At 53.0% G+C, this 19,173-nt stretch overlaps 3 protein-coding genes across 3 annotated transcripts; 2 read left to right on the top strand and 1 right to left on the bottom strand.

The window, feature by feature from the left end:
* Positions 1-516: 516 nt before the first annotated feature.
* On the top strand, positions 517-3,389 carry EAH_00046110 (Adenylate cyclase , related; the record flags this gene model as incomplete). The annotated part of the gene is made up of 7 exons (XM_013391546.1): positions 517-582; positions 1,150-1,278; positions 1,607-1,721; positions 2,305-2,356; positions 2,631-2,747; positions 3,024-3,098; positions 3,278-3,389. 7 exons carry the CDS (start codon positions 517-519, stop codon positions 3,387-3,389), a joined length of 666 nt encoding a protein of 221 aa, XP_013247000.1.
* A 2,636-nt stretch (positions 3,390-6,025) lies between these two features.
* EAH_00046100 (hypothetical protein, conserved) lies at positions 6,026-9,897 on the bottom strand (the record flags this gene model as incomplete). The annotated part of the gene is made up of 4 exons (XM_013391545.1): positions 6,026-6,675; positions 7,723-7,892; positions 8,049-9,036; positions 9,339-9,897. The coding sequence occupies 4 exons, from the start codon at positions 9,895-9,897 to the stop codon at positions 6,026-6,028; spliced, it is 2,367 nt and encodes a 788-aa protein (XP_013246999.1).
* Positions 9,898-10,673: 776 nt separating this feature from the next.
* On the top strand, positions 10,674-18,925 carry EAH_00046090 (SAC3/GANP family protein, putative; the record flags this gene model as incomplete). Its single annotated transcript, XM_013391544.1, has 6 exons — positions 10,674-12,716; positions 13,109-13,310; positions 13,482-14,072; positions 14,333-15,694; positions 15,812-17,393; positions 17,563-18,925. The coding sequence occupies 6 exons, from the start codon at positions 10,674-10,676 to the stop codon at positions 18,923-18,925; spliced, it is 7,143 nt and encodes a 2,380-aa protein (XP_013246998.1).
* Between the last annotated feature and the right edge of the window lie 248 nt (positions 18,926-19,173).

Below are 19,173 nucleotides of genomic sequence, written 5' to 3'. Positions count from 1 at the left end.
CTTTTGTCTACTCTACTGAGGCCTGTCTCCTCTACTGTCTCCTCTACTGTCTCCTTTTGTATACTCTACTGAGGCCTCTTGTCTCCTCTACTGTTTCCTCTATTGTCTCCTTTTGTCTACTCTACTGATGGCTCTTGTCTCCTCTACTGTTTCCTCTACTGTCTCCTTTTGTCTACTCTACTGAGGCCTGTCTCCTCTACTGTCTCCTCTACTGTCTCCTTTTGTATACTCTACTGAGGCCTCTTGTCTCCTCTACTGTCTCCTCTATTGTCTCCTTTTGTCTACTCTACTGATGGCTCTTGTCTCCTCTACTGTTTCCTCTCTGCTCCGCTGTCTCCCCCAATCTCCTCCTGTCTCCTCTCTTCCTGCAATATCCACCATCCTAGCAGATATCTTACCTGCATGCATGCACAGTATATGTTAATTGCATATCTTGTAGCATTAGTTGGGGTGTATGTGCAGGTACTTGAGGAGTTTCAACAAGACAAACTTCGCTTAGCTTATACCCATGACCGAATGACTTTCCTCTTTGCTGATATTTGCGGGTTTACGAGTTGGGCTAAGAACGTCGATGCGTGCGAAGTGAGTAGGAGACTGTCTCTTTTTTGTCTCTTTTTTGTCTCCTTTCTGTCTCCTTTCTGTCTCCTTACTGTCTCCTTGCTGTCTCCTTTCTGTCTCCTCGCTGCCTGCTTTTTGTCTCCTTTGCTCTCCTGTGTCTCTTCGGCTGTATCCTTTTGGTCTCTTCTGCTGTCTCCGTTTTGTCTCTTCTGCTGTCTCTGTTTTGTCTCTTTCTGTCCCCTTATTGTGTCTTTAGTTCTATCTGTTGTTCGCTGCTTCGGTTGCTGCCTTGCTGCGAGTTTGTATTATTGTTTGTCTTTTTGTAGTAGCATTTGTTTGTTGTGGTGTCTCCTTCTTTGTTTGCTTGCATTACAATTTATTCGTTAGGGTGTCTCCTTTTTTTCTTAATTTATATCAGCCTCTCTTCTATGTTTTTTTTGTGTTTATTGTCTCCTTTCTGCGTGTACGTACACCGCAAAGAGCGCGTTTCCGTGTAGTCTGCATCCTGGGGTGTACGTGTGTCTCTGCTGCAGTGTGTCTCCTTTTTGTTTGATTTGGTGCTGCTGCTGCTGCTGCTGCTGCTGTGTCCAGGTAGTGACTATGCTGCAGAAGCTGTTTGCTCGTTTTGATAGAGACAGCACAAAATATAAACTTTATAAACTCTGCACCATAGGAGACGCCTATGTGGCGGTTAGCGAGCCGGTTACTGAAGACAACGAGGTATGTCTTTGGCTTTGTCTTTGTCTTTGTCTTTGTCTTTGCTATTTTTTTCGTTGTCTTTGTCTGTCTTTGTCTTCTTTTTATGTTTTTTTTGTTTTGTCTTCGTCTCCTTTCCTCATTTGTATTTGTAGTTTTTATCTTTCTGTTTGTCTCGGTCTTCTAGCTGGTTTTATTTTGTTGTGTCTTTGTCTTCTCCACGCATGCATGCATGAAGAGTGCTATATGCATGAAAAGGGCTGCATGCATGCATGACGAGGGCTGCATGCATGAATGCACGCATGCATGCATGAAAAGGGCTGCACGCATGCATGCATGCATGTATGTACAGGACTACGATCCAGTGGAGGGTACGAGTTTGGTGTTGACGATGGCGCAGTCGATGATATCAAATATTCAGGATGTAAGAGAGCGCCTGAATATACCCAGCCTCAACATGCGTATAGGTAAGAACTGTCTCCTTTTGTGTCTCCTTTTCTGTCTCCTTTTCTGTCTCTTTGTGTCTCCTTTGTGTCTCCGTATGTGTCTCTTTATGTCTCCTTTGTGTCTCCTTTTCTGTCTCCTTTTTTGTCTCCTTTTGTGTTCCTCTCGCCATTCTTCTGTCTCTCTCTGGTTCAGGCTCTGTGCTTCGCTCTTTGTTTGTCTCTTTATTTTAATGTTCTTTTTGTTTGTTTCATTGTCGCTCTCTCTCTTTCTGTCTCTGTTTCTGTTGGTCTTTATTCTTGCATCTGTCTCCTTGTCTGCATTGGCAGCCAGAGCGAGGAGACTGCAGCTTCTGCTGTCTCCTTCTTCCTTAGTAAATATATTTTATTTATTTGTTTATTGTTGTTGTATATTTATTATTCTATAAACCTGTTTTTTGTCTCCTCGTACACTTGGTGGCTTGAGGAGACAGACCCAACATAAAATAAACAGCAAAAGGAGGCAGTTTATAAGCCAATGAAGTTCAAAAGGAGACAAGGAGACACTTCATTGAACAAACAAACTCCAAAAGGAGACACTTTTTGTGCATGTGGCGATGTGGGGCAGGTCTCCACTACGGCACTTGCGTAGGCGGGGTGATCGGCTCAGGACGCCTCAGGTACGAAGCGAATTGCTGCTGCTGCAGCAGCAGCAGCTCCTGCTGCTGCTGTTCTACCACCATCAAGAGCAGCAGTAGCATCAGCATCTAGAGCAGCAACGGCACCAGCAACAGCAGCAGGAGCCGCAGCAGCAGCCGCAGCAGCAGCAGCAACAGCATAGGGGCCTTGCTTCTTCCTCTATGTGGATGCTTCGTTGCATTGAGGCTCTAGAAAGGCCTTATATGTTCACTGCTGCTGCCGCTGTTGCTGCTGTTGCTGCTGCTGCTGCTGCAGATACGACTTGTGGGGTATGGATGTGCTGACTGGTAATATGATGGAGAGCAACGGAGAGCCCGGCAAAGTTAATGTCAGCGCTGTCCTCAAAGACTTCCTCATCAAACACTTCCCAGGGTACATCATTAGCCAAACCCTTGCATGCATGCATGCATGCATGCATGCGTGCATGCAAATCAATGCTGGCGTGCACGCGATGTGATGCATGCATGCAGAGCAATGTATGCAAATCAATGCATGCGTTAGTGCATGCATCCATGCAAACCAATGCATGCATGCAAACAAATTCGTGGTGCATGCATGCATGCATGCATGCATGCATGCATCTATGGTTGTCAGAGTGTTTTATTGATTGGTATATGTATGTTTTTTGTTTGTTTTGTCTCTTCTCAGCAAATTTAAATTCCGTTTCAATAAGACTGTCTGCGTCATCAACAAAACTGTTGATTCCTACATTATACACCCCGCGTGCGTCCCATATACTGCTGCTGTTGTTGCTGCTGCTGCTGTTTCCGCTGCGGTTGCTGCTGCTGCTGTTTCTGCTGCTGCTGCTGCTGTGGCGGTGTTGTGGGGCCGCTATGGATGCATGCATGCAGGCGTGCACGCATGCATTGATGCATGCACAGTATGGGTGATTGCTGCTGCAGCGGCGAGGTACCTGAGGAGGAGACAGCAGCAGCAGCACAGCCTGAGGGGTCTCCTTTGCTACCTCCTCAGGGGATTACTTCTTCAGTGCCGCGGCGTGATGAATCGAGGTAAGTTTTATTTTTGTTTGCATGCGTTTTGCTTGTCTTTTACTGTGTTTATTTAAGTCTATTATTGTATTGTTTGCTGCATGCGCTTGGCTTGTCTTTATTTAAAGTGTGTGCATGGATTGTCGCTTCACTGCCTTTTTTTATCTCTTTCTGCTGCACTGTCTCCTTTGTCTCTTTCGCCTTCTCTGTCTCCTTTCCTCCTCTATTGAACGCATGCAATAACCGGATTTAATCAATTATATGTATATATATATATATATATATATATGTATATATGTATATGTATATATGCAGCTGTATGCATACATGTACACAATATATATATATATATATATATATATATATATATATATGTATACGCATTTGTGTGTTTCAGCAAGCAGCAAGATTATCGTTCTGGGGTGTCTCGACGTGGTTCTATAATAGGGTTCCACAGGGCATTGGGCCGTCGGTACAGTGTACGGGGAGGAGGAGACAGCAACGCAGCAGGAGAGTCGCCTCGTCTCTCTGTCCCTAGCTTCAGTAGACCTGCATCCAGAACATGCAGCAGACGCAGTCTCCCTCAGCAAGATGAACATACAGGGGAAGCAATAAGGAGACACCTCTTAGAAAACCCTGTACATACACCAGGTACAAAGTCTATACACTTACTTGCTGCTGCTCCTGCTGCTGCTGCTCCTGCTGCAGCTGCTCCTGCTGCTGCTGCTCCTGCTACTCCTGCTGCTCCTGCTGGATTGGCTCTGAGGTTATTTGTCTTTTGTGTCTTTTGTGTTTTTCATGTATATATATTATATATGTTGTATATAAACTATGCTAGATGTATATATATATATATAGTGCTGGTGATATAAATGTACATATTGTATATATCTTCAAGAGACAAACAAAAGAAGAAATAAGCATTTAAAAGCGCAGCCAACAAAAAGTCAAAGCGACTACCAACAAACAAACCAGTAGTATTTGTTCATTCCTTTATTTATTTATTTATTTATTTATTTATTTACTTATTTATTTATTTATTTTGTCTCCTTTGCTGCAGGTGCTGGGTCTCCTCATCTGTCGGCCTTAAGGAAGACAGGGAGTGCTGGCCATACCGTCCCTGTAGGCATGCACCCCATCTCTGTACGTTCTCTAGGGTTTAGGGTTTAGGGTTTAGGGTTTAGGGTTTAGGGTTTTTAAGGTTCCTTGATACTTGGGTCTAGGGTATATTAGGGCTCAGAGCTCTGTGTTCTTCGTAGGGTTTAGGGTTTAGGGTTTAGGGTTTGTTGTTGAGTGTTTGCTGCTTACGATTGAGACATCGTTTTACATTAATATTTGCTTATTAGCTTTATTATTCAAACCCTAAACCCTTTTTCTCTGTGCTCTGCGCCGTAGGAGCCCTCATGTTAAGGGTTTGGCATGTTGGGGTGTATAGGCAGCTGGGTTGTATCGTCGCAGTGCGTATCTTGATTTTACTTATTATTAGTTTATTTATTTATTTATTTATTTATTTACTTGTTTGTCTGTCTCTGTACACTCCATAGGAGGAGAAGGCATCGCCCCCGGCTGACGTACAAGAGCTGAATGCAGAGACGTCGCCAGACATTGCATAAAGGAGACAGGAGGAGACAAAAGGAGACAGTGTGATTTTGTTGTGGTCTCCTTTCATATGTAGGCAGCGCTGTTTCCCTAAGTTTATAAACTGTCTCCTTCTAGTCCCCTCCTCGCTACCCAGGGAGCCATCTCTATCAGGGAATAAAGGAGACAGCTTTCATATACGCACAGGGACAGTCTCCTTACACACGGAGACAGTCTCTTTATACGCATGGAGACAGTCTCTATACACACGGAGACAGTCTCTATACACACGGAGACAGGCCTACTATACGCGGTAGCAGTCTTTATACATATAGAGACAGTGTTTGTATAAACACTGTCTCTATGCACACGGAGACAGTCTCTATACACACGGAGACGGTTTGTCTCCCTAGGAGGAGACAGTCTGTCTGCATGCATGGCTGCTGTTTGCTGTATGGCCTTCTTCTCCTTAGCTGCATGCAGCGCCTCCTTCTTTATCGCCTGAGTTTGTTTTGTTTTGTCTCTCAATACCGCAGAGACTCTCCTGAACAATTTACTTGGCATTCATAAACCCTAAACCCTTGATGCACGCCAAACCCTAAACCCTAGTCTATGAAGACCCGACGACTCTACAATATAATATAATATATATAAAGGGCTTAAGAGAGACGCGGGGGCAACTAAGGGCTGTCACACTACTAAAGGGACCCTCATTTAGGGTTTAGGGTTTAGGTTTTAGGGTGTGGGTCTATCGCCAGTGCTGCATGAAATAAAGATTGAAGTACCAGGGAAACACGGAAGAAAAAAGATGGAGTCAAATCCCGCATGCATGCATGCATGCATGCAACAAGGCCTATGCATGCATGCATGCAACAAGGCCTATGCATGCATGCATGCATGCATAGGCCGTGTTGCCGTTGAAAAAGCCCCATTAAATCCCAAGGAGGAGAAGAGTTTATCTCCTTTTCTCTAGGCTCTGTATGCCAGCTGGTTCCCCTAAAGATGCTGCGTTAAGTCTTAAACCCTAAACGTAAACCCTAAACAACGAGGGCTGTGAAGGGTTTATGGTTTATAGGGTTGGACCTAGGGTTTAGGGTTTAGGGTTGTGTCAAGCTCTGCTGCTGCTGTTAGCACCTGTGTGTCTCTTCCTGAGGCCCCCAACAGCAGCCAGCCATCTGAGGAGACAAAACAAGGAAGGCCTAAAGCCGTCGCTGCTGCAATTAGTTGTTCATGGGGGCCCTCGCCTTCCCCCTTCGAACTGCTTCTCAGGGTTGTAACCGATTGCTGCTGCTGTTGCTGCTGCTGCTTCTGCTGCTGCTGTTGATGCTTCTGCCCCACGGGGTTCTCCAGGGTCTCCTCCTCCAGCACAAGAGGAGACACAGGAGATATGTGGCCCTCAGAGCCCCTGTACCCTCCTGCAAGGGGGCCCCCCTGGGGGCCCCCACAGGAGGGGCCCCCACAGGAGGGGCCCCCAGAGCGGGGGCCCTCAGAAGAAGGGCCCCCATAGGAAGGGCCTCCATAGGAGGGGCCCCCAGAGCCAGGGGCCCCAGAAAAGGGGCCTCCATAAGAGGGGCCCCCAGAGAGGGGGCCCCCAGGGGGAGGGGCCCCTGCGAAGTGGAGGAGAAGGTCAGCCTCTTTGAACAGGCGTTGAAGGTGGTGGTGCAGGGCCCACTTTGCTTCTTTTGCTCGCTGCAGCAAAGAGGCTTTTGTGGGGTCTCTTAGGATTGTCCCTCCTGCAGCAGCAGCAAGGCGATGCAGAGACAGCAGAAGGAGACAAAGATAAAGCTACACTAAGAATATTTTTAGTGTCTCCTCCTGAATGCTGTACTTGTTAAGGCCTTATAACGTTGCCTGTCTCCTTCTTAAACTATGAGTGCTGTGTACTTCTGTGTGTCTCCAGGTGTCTCTTTAGAGCTGCGCGTACACCCCAAATAAACTGTCTCCGTTCTGCCTCTTGAGTTTTTGTATGTGTTGTTTTTTCTATGCTGTCTCCTTTTCTTGTCTCCCTGTTTTGTTTGTCTCCGTTTGGTGTTTGTCTCTGCTGTCTGTTTGCTTCTGCTGTCTGTTTGTCTCTGCTCTGTGTTTGTCTCTCTTCTTTGTTTGTCTTTGCCTTTTGTTTGTTTGTCTCTGCTGTCTGTTTGTCTCTGTTGTTTGTTTGTCTCTCTTTTTTATTTGTTTGTCTCCTTTTTCTGTTTGTTGTTCTCCTGCTGCATCTCTCGTGTGTGTCTCTCTTTTGTGTAAATATTAGCTGTGCCTGTCTCTCTCTCTGTGTTGTTTATGCTGTTTGTCTCTCTATTCTTTTGTCTCCTTCGTCTTCTTCATTTGTTTGTCTCCTTTGTCTGCTGCACTTGTTTGTCTCCTCTGTTTTTGTCTTGCTTGTTTATCTCCTTTGTCTGTCTGTGTTTACTCTGTGTGTTGTTTGTCTCTGTTTATTGCCTTAGTTGTTTGTCTCCTTTTATTGTCTCTGTTTGCTTTTTGTTTGTCGCTCCTTATTGTCTCTGTTTGTTTATTCTTTGTCGCTCCTTATTGTCTCTGTTTGTTTATTCTTTGTCTCTTTTTATTGTCTCTGTTTGTTTATTCTTTGTCTCTTTTTATTGTCTCTGTCTCCTTACTTTCTGTCTATTATATCTGTCTCCTTACTATCTTTTTATTGTCTCTGTCTCCTTACTCTCTTTTTATTGTCTCTCTCTCCTTACTCTCTTTTTACTATATCTGTCTCCTTATTTTCTTTTTATTGTCTCTCTCAATGTGCTGTCTCCTTTTGTCTCTGTCTGTCTCACCTAACAGCATTTTAAATTGTACTTCGGGGCTGAGGCCTCGTGCCCTGTCCTCCACCACCCTCATCTTGAAGCACTGCTGCTGCTGCTGTTGCTGCTGCTCTTGTTGCTGCTGCTGCTCATGTTGCTGCTGCTGATGCAACTCAGCGTTTTCTTTAGAGCTCTGTGCTTGCCTGCGACACCCCAACACACAAACACCAGAACGAGTCTCTTGTTTTGCTGTTGCTTCTGCTGCTGCTGTTGCTGCTGCTATTGCTGCTGCTGTTGCTTCTGCTGCTGCTGTTGCTGCTGTTCGTCATCGTCCTTCATCCTGTAGATTAAACCCTCACCCTTTATATACGGGGGGCCCCTGAGGGGCCCCCTCGCCAAGCCGCAGCAGGAGAGTTGCTGCTTCGCAGCACTGCAGCAGAGACAGCCCAACGGTTGCCTGCTCAAGTGTCTCTTTAGAGAGACAAACCACTGGAGGTTGCTGTTGCTGCTGCTGCTGCTCTCCCCCGTCCTGCTGCTGCCGCAGCTGCTGCAACTGCTGCAGCTGCTGCAGCTGCTGAGGGGTAAGGCCCTCTTTTGTTTTTGTTGCAGTTGTGGTGTCCCTAACTTGCAGCCATGCAGCTCGTTTGCATAACGAGTGTCTCCTTTCTGTCTCTGTTTGTCTCTCTTCTTTATTGCTGCTGCTTCCCCCTCCTTCTTCTTCATCTTTAAGATCCCTGTGGAAGCAAACAGATTTAAAGTCTGCAGGGTCAGGGCCCCCCAGTGCATGCAGCAGCCGCTGCAGCAGCCCCACGTTGCTGCTGCACAGCCACAACCCAGGGGCCCCCCAGGAGGCCCTAAGTAGCGGCGATCGGCCTTGAGGGGCCCCCGTAGCTGCTGCTGCACTGTCTCCTCCTGCTGCTGCACTGTCTCCTGCTGCTGCACTGTCTCCTCCTGCTGCTGCAGTGTCTCCTCCTGCTGCTGCAGTGTCTCCTGCAGCAGCAGCTGCTGCTGCATTAAAACAGCCAAACAAACTAACAAGGCCCCTAGAAGGAGAGAATGCTACCCTATACCCCTGCTGCGCCTGAGGGGCCCCTCCAGGGGGCCCCTCCCTAGCCGCACCGCAATCCCCAATGCTGCTGCTGCTGCTGCTGCTGCTGCTGCTGATTATAGGTGGGGGCCCTTGGAGACGCTGCTGCAGGGGAGGGAGAGGAGACACCTCCAGGTGTGCTTGGCTGCTGGAATTGTCTGCCGATGTATGCGCATGCAAAGGGGACACCAAAAGGGCCCCCGCTGCCTTCAGGCGAGAGACAACCGTCGCGTCATACAGCATGGGGCCCCTCAGCATCCCTGCATGCAGCAGCAGCAGCAGCAGCAAAAACAGCAACAGCAACAGCTACAGCAACAACACCAGCAGAAGCAGCTGGAGCAGCAGCAAACGAACAGCAACGTGTGCAGGTGCAACAGCAGCAGCAACATCAGCTACAGCAGCAGCAACACTCTTAAGCGGGTCTGTTTGTCTCCTCTCTGGACACCAAAGGTGTCCTTACACGGGGTGTATGCAAGCACTTGTGCATGCATGCACGCAAGAAGGGCCCCTAAAGCCTAAGCATCGATGTGCTGCTGCTGCTGCTGCTGCTGCTGCTGCTTACTATTTGTCTCTTCCCCAGGGTCTCTTCTCCTGATGAGGGGACTGAGAGACACAGAGACACCCCTCAGAGGCCCCCTAGCGTTGGCCTCGCCCTTCTCGTTTGGAGCATCAAACAAATCTTTTGCTGCTGTTGCTGCTGCAGCAGCAGCTGTTGCTGCTGCTTCTGTGGCTGCTGAGGCAAGGGCTGTGGTAGCCGCACTCCTGGTTTCTGAAGGTGCTGCTGCAGCTGCAGCAGCAGCCGCAGCAGCAGCCGCAGCAGCAGCTGCAGCAGCAGAGGTCCTCAGGGGCCCACTTGGAGAGAAATGAATTCCCCTCCCTGCAGACAAACAATTGGGGCTGTCCGGGAGATACAAGGAGTATATCTTGCTGCTCTTGCTGCTGCTGCTGCTGCTGCTGCTGGTGCTGCTGCTGCTGCTGCTGCTGCTGCTGTTGTTGCACAGTGGCCGCCACCGTCCGATGAAGCCCCAGCGGAGGCTTTTGAGGCTGCTGCTTCTGCTGCTGTCGCTGCTGCTGCTGCTGCTGCTGCTGTTAATGCCGAGGTTCCTGTCCCCAACAGCCATGGTTTTGCGGCAGCTCAGCAGCAGGGGTCCCTGAAGGGTGTCTCCGTGTGGGGCCCTTAGGGACATCAGAAGCAGCGAAAGACAGAGCGGCAGCCAACGGGGGCCCCCAGCCCGAGGGGCCCCCCTTAGTAGGGGCCCCTTGGGGGCCCCTGGGGTTCCCTTGAGGGCCCCTGGGTGGCCGCTAAGGGCACCTGGGGGCCCCTTAAGGGCCCCTGGGGGCCCCCAGACAGAGACACTCCACCCCATAGATAGTAGAGGGCCCCCAAGGTCCCAGCAGGGGGCCCCCTGGGGCCCATGTCTTCTACGCTGTGAGGCCCCTGCAGCACAGGGGGGCCCCCTTATGTTCAGGAGGAAGCTCCTTTTGTTTGAATAAATAGAAGAGGAAGAAATAGAATAAGCCCTTAACAACAAAAGCTAAACGAGGGTTGCAGCAACACAGAGGGTAGGGGGCCCCTGAGGCCCCCGATGGGGCCCCCTAGTAGGCCCGGCTGGGGCCTCCTGCTGCATGCAGAGATAGTAGAGAGATGAGAGGCCCCCAGTGTATATATTTCTTTGTTTTAAAGCTTATATCTCTTTCTTTTTTGCATATGTTCGGCAGGAGGCAGACAGCAGGGGTCGCCTGCCCGTGCTGCAGCTGCTGCTGCTGCTGTTGCTGCAGTGGTTTCTGCTGCTGCAGCAACTGCTGCCGCTGCAGCAGCAGCATTCGTTCGATACATTGTTGATATCTCTTCATCTTTATATGGATCTGCATATACCTTTTTAAACAGAGACGCTCAATGTTGGGGGCCCCTGGTACCCTTTCTACCCAGGGGCCCCCGGGAGGCCCCTTCAACCCCTCTCCATCTCCCTCTCAGGGGGCCCCTCAGGGGGCCCTCCAGGGGGCCCCCTCAGCCCCTGGGGCCTCTCTCTTTGGTGGGTTTGCTGCAGGTGCTGCATCTGCTGCCTCTCCCTTCAGTGGCCGTCTATTTGGGGGTAACTCTGCTATCCCTACGGGGGCCCCCAGCCTGTTTAGTGGGGCCCCCACAGGTGCAGCAGCAGCTGCAGCAGCACCAGCGCAGCAGCAGCCCGCTGCTTCGGGCGGCAGCGGCCTTTTTAGCAGCAGCGGCTCTGCAGCAGGAACCAGCAACAGTCTCTTTGGAGGAGGGAAGCCGCAGGGACTCTTTGCTGCTGCTGCTCCTGCTGCTCCTGCTGGCAGCATCAACACCCAAGGAGACGCTTCAAGACAAACTACAGGTGCTTTATCAGCCCCTATATCGGGTTCAATGTGGGGTCAAGGAGGAGGGGGGGGCCCCCTATCTCAGAGTTCTGCTGCAGCAGGTTTATTTGGGGGCCCCCGACCAACAGCGGTAGGGAGCCTTTTCGGTGCTGCCAGTAGCAGCAGCAGCAACAACAGCAGCGGCAGCCTTGGTGTTGCGTCTAATGCTGCTGCTCCTGCTGCTGCACCCGCAGCAACTGCTGAAGCAAACCCAGCAACTGCCTCTGCAGCAGGGGCCCCAGGGGGCCCCCTTTTCGGTGTGGGACTGAGTGCGGGCTCCACTACCTCTGGGAGGGGTCTCTTTGGTGCTGCTGCTCAGCAGCAGCAAGTAGGGGCCCCTGCTGCAGCTGCTCGGCCGCCTCTCTTTGGAGGGGCCCCTGTTGCTGCTGCTGCTGCTGCTGCTTCTCCTGCTTCTGGCTCAAGCCTCTTTGGAGGCCTCACGGGGGGCCCCCCAGGCGGATCCTCACTCTTTGGAGGGGGGGCCCCTGCTTCGAAGAACATATTTTCTGCTGCTGCAGGGGGCCCTGGGGCCCCCACACCCTTCGGTGGCAGCACGACGGGGGCCCCCAACGGTAACAGCAGCACCACTCCTCTATTCGGTACCGGTGTTTCTGCTGCTGCACCTGCTGCTGCTGCACCTGCTGCTGGCTCCAGCAGCAGCATCTTTGGTGGCAGCGTTGCTTCAGGGGCCCCTGCTGCTGCTCCTGCTGTGGGGGGCGGTCTGTTTGGGGGGAGGGCCCTGGGATCGGGTCCCCACAGCAGCAGTCTCTTTGGAGCAGCAGCAACAACAGCAGCTGCAGCAACACCATTTCTTAAGACAACAGGGGGCCCTCAGGGCCCCCAGGCCAGCGGGGCCCCCAACACAACAGACACGAGGGGCCCCCAACGGCAGCCTGAAGGTGGGGGGATATTGTTTCGCAGCAAGAGCAGCACTGCAGCAGCATCAAGAGGCACTGCAGCAGCAGCAACAGCAAGAACTGCAAGCACAGGCAGCTTATTTGGTGTCTCTGAGGGGCCCTTTAACCGCAGCAGCAGCAGCACAGGGCCCTCTGTTGTTTGGGGGGCCCCTCAGGAGAAGCCTCTCTTCTCTAGCTCCCAGACCTCCTCAGCAGCCGCCGGAGACCATCCAACCAGCACCAGCAACAGCAGCAGCAGCAGCAGCGGTGTGATAGCAGTGCACGGGCGCAGCAGGTTGTGTGCTGCTGAGGGCAAGGCTATACCCCCTCCTCTCCCTGTTCCTGAGGGCCCCGAAGCAAACCCTATGCTGCAGTCTGAGCCTCCAGCAAATGCATTAATGCTGCGGGTGCAGGTAATGCAGCAGCTGCTGCAGCTGCAGCAAGAGGGCCCCACAGGAGGGTCTACTACTACCGCTGCGACGCATGCTGCTGCTGCTGCTGCTGCTGCTGCACCTGGTGCAGCAGAACCCGCCCCAGGAGGTGTCTTCGTAGGCCAGCTGTATGGGTGCTGCAGCACAGAAGAAATGTTAGACAAGCAGCAAGTTTCTACTGCTTCAGACTTTGAGCGCCTCGAAGCAACTGTCCCCGGAGACCCAGAAGCCCGCATCGTAAGCGCCACGCCCAGCTAGCCAAAGCTTAACCGCATCTATGGCTAGGTAGCTAGCTAGCTAGCTAGCTAGCTGTCTCCTTAACGTAGCTAGCTAGCTGGCTAGCTGGCCGCAGCACCGAGTTAGCTAAATGTTGCGGAGGTACCTAGCTAGACTGCTAGTCAAATGCTGAGGAGGTAGCCAGCTATATATCTAGATATTCAAGAGGCAGCTAGCTAGCTAGCTAGCTAGCTAGCTAGCTAGCTAGCTAGCTAGCTATCCAACACCCAAGGACAAGTGTGGCTAGCTAGCCAAATGTTTAGGAGGTAACAGTGCTCGATTCGTGACGTCGCTATGCTATTGCTGCTTCTCTGCTGTTGCTGCTGCTGCTGCTGCTGCTGCTGCTGCTGCAGGTGAACGTACACCTGGCGTTTTCTTCGTTTCGCCGCAGCGACGCTGGGAAGCCGTTTAAGCAGTCAGACACCCGCCCAGCAGTTTGGTGTCGAAGGGCTGTGCATGCGCTTCTCACCTACTTTGCAGATGCTGACCTAACCAATGGCCCCCAGCAGCAGCAGCAGCAGCAGCAGCAGCAGCAGCAGCAGCAGGTGTTGCCTCGTAAGGAGTATCTGTTTCCTCGAGCTCGGCCGTATACATATATGGATGTATATAACTTTCTAAGAGACCGTCTCCGTGCATGTTGGCAGGAGCTAACGGTGCAGCATGTGTCTCCTCATCGAGCTTCAATAGAGACACTTGAAATATCATTTCGTTTCCTTGTGCTATCAGAAGAGTTGCTTGCAGGGGCCCCTGGCTTTGACTCTGTCTCTAACCACGGCCTTATGCAGACATGTTTAGATAAACTGATGCAGGGGTACGAGGCTGCGCGCGCCTTCCGCAGCAGACGCGACGCAGCAGCAGCAGCAGCAGCAGCTGCTGCTGCTGCTGCTGCTGCTGCAGGGGGGGAAGATGGAAGAGCTACTGAGAAAGATGCTAAGGCCCTCCTTGACCTGCTAGTTTATAGCAGCCCGTATGAAGGGGAGTTCTGGGGGTTTAGATTATTAATGCTGCTATCGCAAGAAGCAAGCGACACAGCTCTGGTGTCTCTGCTGCAGCGGCTGCCGCAGCAGCTGCAGCAAGATCCGTCTGTACGGTTTGCTTTAGAGGCTTATAGAGCATCAAAGGCTTTAGACCTACGAAGATATGTCAGGCTAATGCGCGAAGGCCCTTACTTACTTTGTTTGCTGCTGCACAAATTCTTACCCTTCGCGCGCGTTCGATTCCTAGCAGCTCTTGTCTTAAGCAGACTTACTGGCGGCTCCCGCAACCCTATCACTTCAGAGCGCCTCTCCATGCTCCTGGGCTTCGACGGAGAAGACAGTCAGCTGCTGCTGCTGTTTCTGCTGCTGCTGATTCTGTTGCTGCTGCTGATTCTGCTGCTGCTGATGATTCTGCTGATTCTACTGCTGCTGCTGCTTCCGATTCTGCTGCTGATGATGATGGTGCTGCTGATTCTGCTGCTGCTGCTGATCCTGCTGCTGCTGATGATTCCGCTGCTGATGGTGCTGCTGATGATGATGATCATGCTGATTCTGCTGCTGCTGTTGATTATTCTACTGCTGCTGCTGTTGCTGCTGCAGGCGACATGTTTCCTGCATTTCTAGCAGCTTACGGCATCCGCACGACGGTGTCTCCTCGAGGGGCCTCCGTTTGTTTGCTGGAGGAGACAGATAAGAGTCTCCTTCAAGATCTCACTTCATACAAAAAAGCAAAGGGGCCCAGGGCCCCCTCAGCTTATCTTAGGCCTCCCAGCTACCTCTCAAGGCAGCAGCTGCTCGACCCAGACTACCCTGCTGCTGCTGCTGCGCAGCAGCAGCAGCAGCAGCAACAGAAATTGAGACCGTGCGCAGCTGAACTCAGTAAGGCTTTCTATTTCAAACAGCACAGGGCAGTGCAGCAGCAGCAACAGCAGAACCAGGAGCAGCGCATGGATGAGCAGCAGGAGGAGGAGCTGAGAAAGCTAAGAAGGCTGCAGCAGCTCAAACTCAGGCAGCAGCAGCAGCAGCAGCAGCAGCAGCAACCCTCTCATGTTGTATCAACTCCTGCAGCAGCGGGAGGATTCGTCTTTGGTTTACCCGACAGCGCGCAGCGCATGCAAACGCCCCACGGAGCAGCACAGAGCATGCAGCCACAGCAGCAGCAGCAGCAGCAAATGCTGCTGCAGGGGCAACAACGCCCAGTAGCGCAGCCCCAGCAGGACGAAGCGCAGCAACAGCAACGGCAGCAGCAACAGCAGCAGCAGCAACAGCAGCAGCAGCAAAAGCCGCCGCTCACTTTCGTGTGGCCGCCGCCTGCACAGCAGCAGCAGGAATTGCTGCGGGTCTCTCCTTCCATTGGTACGGAACCATCTGCTGCTGCTGCTGCTGCTGCGGCTGATCCTGATACTGCAGCAGCGAAAGGGAGCCCACTCCGTGGACCTGCTGCAGGAGAGAGTGCACGCACACCGGCAGAGGCAGCAGCAGCAGCAGCAGCAGCAACGACGGCAGCAGCAACAGCAGTGACATCAAAGACGACTGCAGCAAGCCCGAGACGCCCATCTATCCAGGCTTCAAGAGAGCCGCTGACTCCTAGTGAAGCAGCGGATGCAGCAGCAGCAACGACGGCAGCAGCAGCTGCTGCTGCTGCTGACGGCACGCAGCAGCACGGCGGTGATGTCTCTCAGGAAGAAGAGGAAGCAGCAGCAGCAGCAAGCAGAGACTCCTGCGGACGTTCGCCTTCAGTTCGAGCTGCTGCTGCACCAGTTGCTTCGAGGAGCAGCACCAGTGCAGTAGCAGCTGCTGCTGCTGCAGCGCAGCAGCACGGCTCACCCGCCTGGAGTGTACGTACACCTGAAGATGCAGCAGCCGATGAAGAGACAGCTGCTGCTGCTGCAGTGGAGCTCGAGGAGACACTTCCTGGTATTGTGGGCCTTCGTAAATGGAGACGGAAGCGCAGAGACAGCGGTAAGAAGAAGCAGCTGGCTGCAGCTGCGCCCCACACTTAAAGCTGTACGTACACTGCAGAGTGCTGCGAGCGTTAAACATGCATGCTCAATGTTGCTTGTGTTGCGTCTGCTGCAGCAACACCCACCGCAGCAGCAGCAGCAGCAGCAGCAGAAGCTCCTGTTGCAGCAGCTACTGACGGCTCTCCCGCAGCTAAGACCGCAGCGAGCTGCAGTATGGCGCCTGCCCCCTCCGCCCCTAAAGAAGTTGAAGTTCAGGAAGAAGCAGTTGCAACGCAGCAGCAGCAACAGCAGCAGCAGCAGCAGGAACAACAGCAGCAGCAGGAGAAGCAGCAGTGCAGCAGTAGTTCGGACGCAGAGGTGAAGCAGACCCAGGCAAGGGGCCCAGACGCTCTTGCAGCAGCAAAGGAAGCAGCAACAGCAGCAGCAGCAGCAGCAGCTCCTGCTGCAGCAGCAGCAGAACCAGCGAGAGCGATTGCACTAACACAAACTGTCAGTGTTAGTGAGGATTCAGAAAGGGCCTTATATGCGCTGAGATCATCAGAGGAGCTGCTGCTGCTGCTGCTGCAGCAGCAGACGGAGTTGCCGCAGCAACCCCTCTCGGTCATGCTTGCCACTGCTGTTGCTGCTGCTGCTGCAGCGATGCCGCCCGCTGTTCTTGATGCTCTTCTAGCTGCTGATCTGCAGCTGCCCCACTGCACGCTGCAGCAAAACCAGCAGCAGCAGGAACAGCAGCAGCAGCAGCAGCAGCGGTTTGTCCCTCCCCGCGTCTTCTTCAAGGCTGTGTTCTTTAGCCGTCGCTCTTCGGCAGTGGAGGCGCTGCTGCTGCGAGTTGTTGCAGCAGTTGCGTGTGGCAGCAGCCGCAGCAGGAACAACAGCAGCAGCAGCAGCACTTCGGCTCCCGTACTGCTCCGCAGCAACGTTGCAGCAGCAGCAGGAGGGAAGGAGGCGCTTGCAGGCTATTTGCTGCTCTGGCCGCAGCAGCAGCTCTCAGTCCCCCGGGCCCCACAGCCGCTGCCTTTTTACTGTGGGCTGCATGCAATAACCGGCAGGGGCGAGGAGACAGCTGCAGCAGGAAGGGCCTTAGAAGCAGCAGCAGCAGGTGCTCCTGTTGCTGCAACAGCAGCAGCACGAGAACAAGAGGACAGCTACAACCTGGAGGAAAGGGAAGCCCTTGGCGGGGCCGCCATGCTGCTGCTGCCGCTGCCTTTCCTTGTGGCTCTACCCAGCAACGGAACAGCAGCAGCAGCAGCAGCAGCAGATGCTGCTGCTGATAAGCCGTGTGGCGTTTGCAATAATATGTCTCCCCCCATCGTGCAGCTCCCGTCTTGTGCAACTGACTGCAGCGCGAGCGCTGCAGCAGACTCAGCAGCCAAGCAGCAGTGGGCAGCAGCTGCAGCGGAGATAGCACACGCTGTCAAGCTCCACAACCAGCAGCAGCAGCAGCAGCAGCAGGATGGCGCTGCTGTTTTGTGCGTTGTCTTTGCTCTCTCTCTGCCGCAGAGGCTGTTTTACAATGTCTCTTCAGCAGCTGCAGCGGGGGCTTCTGCGTCATGCGGTGCTGCAGCCCAAGGCCAGCAGCAGCAACAGCAGCAGCAGCAGCAGCAGCACCTCGCTGTCTCCGTAGATGACGAAGTGCGCAGTGTATGCGCAGCTGTGCGGGCTGAACTCCTGCATGCCGTTTCTTCCTTGCTCCCAGAGTAAGCAGAAAAACCCTGCAAAACTAGCAGCAGCAGCAGAAGCAGCAGCAGCAGCCTAAGCTGCAGCACGAGCACCGTAGAAGCAACTGCAGCAGTAGCAGCAGCCTAGGGAGCTGCAGAGTTTGCTGATGTTTGTGTGGCTTTGTTGCTGCTTTTCTGCTGTCTCCAGGCTCCGACATGCAGCAGCATGCTTCCGGGTTCGGTGTATTGCTGTTGTTCCCTCAGCTGCTAACGACAGCAGCAGCAGCAGCAGCGACAGCAACAGGTGCTCATGCTGCTGCATGCGCAACGCGCTGCCGCTTACGCGGGGATTGCTGCAGTGTCTTGCCTTAGACCCGTGGGAGGGACTACAGCAGGAGAGGCAGCTAAAGGCGTTGCTGCGTCAGCAGCCGATGCTGCTGCAGCAGCAGCAGGTGCTGCTATCAGGCTGGGCTAGAATGTGGGATCGGGCGGTTGGTGCTGCTGCTGCTGCTGCTGCTGCACGCGCGAGAAGGTCAATTGAAGAACGCCTCTACGAAGAAGTGCAGCAGCAGCAACAGAGCCACAAGCGGCAGCTTGGTGTCGAAGGTTGTCTTGAGCAGCTTGTTGCTGCTGCAGCAGCAGGCCCTGTGGCGCGGGTTGCTGCTGATCCTGCGGTGTCTGTGGAGGCGTTTCGTACGGGAGTAGCAGCAGCAGCAGGGTTGCTGCATAGCTGCAGCAGCAGCTTATGGCAGCTGCCGCCTGCAGAGTGGCTGCTGGGCCTCCAATTCAGGCTCCAGCACACGAAGCAGCAGCAGCAGCAGCAGCAAGCCGTTTCTGTTGCTGCACTGGCAGGTTGTTTCCCCTCCGCAGACACTGACGCCCTCTATGAGCTAGCACGGTCGATGCAGCAGCAGCAGCAGCAGCAGCAGCAGCAAGACATCATGCGGTTGCTTCGCCGAGCGTACAGCAAGGCTTCGGGATTGTCGCAGGTGGTTCAGCTGGCTGGTGCTGCTGCGACTGCTGCTGCCGCTGCTGCTGATTCGTGGAAGCAGCAGAAAGAGGGGGAGGCGCCGTCTTTGGAAGAAGTGTTTGCTGCTGCAGTTAGAGCCGCACGGCGCACCGCTGCAGCAGCTGCTGCAGCTGCAGCAACAAAGAATGGTCCATTGGTCCTTCCTTACTCCGTGTGTCGATTGTTATCTACCCCTCAAATGCACTCTTGGGGGACCCCAGTGCTGCCTCGGGTGCTGGCTGCAGCAGCAGCAACTCTGCAACAGCAGCAGCAGCAGCAGCAGCAGCAAAAACAGCGGAGCATACAGGAGCGGAGAATGGGGCTGCTGCTGAAGGACGGAAGGCCTGTGGAGAAGGAGCAACAACGGCAGCATCAACAACAACAAGAGCAGCAGCAGCAGCAGCAGCAGCAGCAGCACCAGCAGTCCCCAGCTGTCGAGGAGACCCGACGTGTGCGTCGGCGACTGTGCGGCGAGGCTTCAAAGTTGGTTGCAGAATGCATGCGAGCAGCAGCAGAAGAGAAGCGGTGCATGCGTTTGCTGCTAGAACAGCTGCAGGTTTAATAGTAGATGTTGCTGTTGCTGCTAATCTATTGATTGTTCTCTAATTGTCTCTGTCGTCTACGGCAGCTCCAGCAGCAGCTGCTGCTGCTTACATGCATTTTGCTGCGGTGTACAGACAGCTTCACTCTAACAAATTCTTTTTGCTTGCTTTCGAAGAAATATATTTGATATGCGCATGCGCACGGCTGCCAATACACCCCAATATATATATATATATATATATATATATATATATATATATATATATA

Source organism: Eimeria acervulina, genomic scaffold (assembly GCF_000499425.1).
Source record: "Eimeria acervulina Houghton genomic scaffold, Eah_scaff674, whole genome shotgun sequence".
Lineage (NCBI taxonomy): Eukaryota > Apicomplexa > Conoidasida > Eucoccidiorida > Eimeriidae > Eimeria > Eimeria acervulina.
This window is presented reverse-complemented; position numbering and strand designations above follow the sequence as displayed.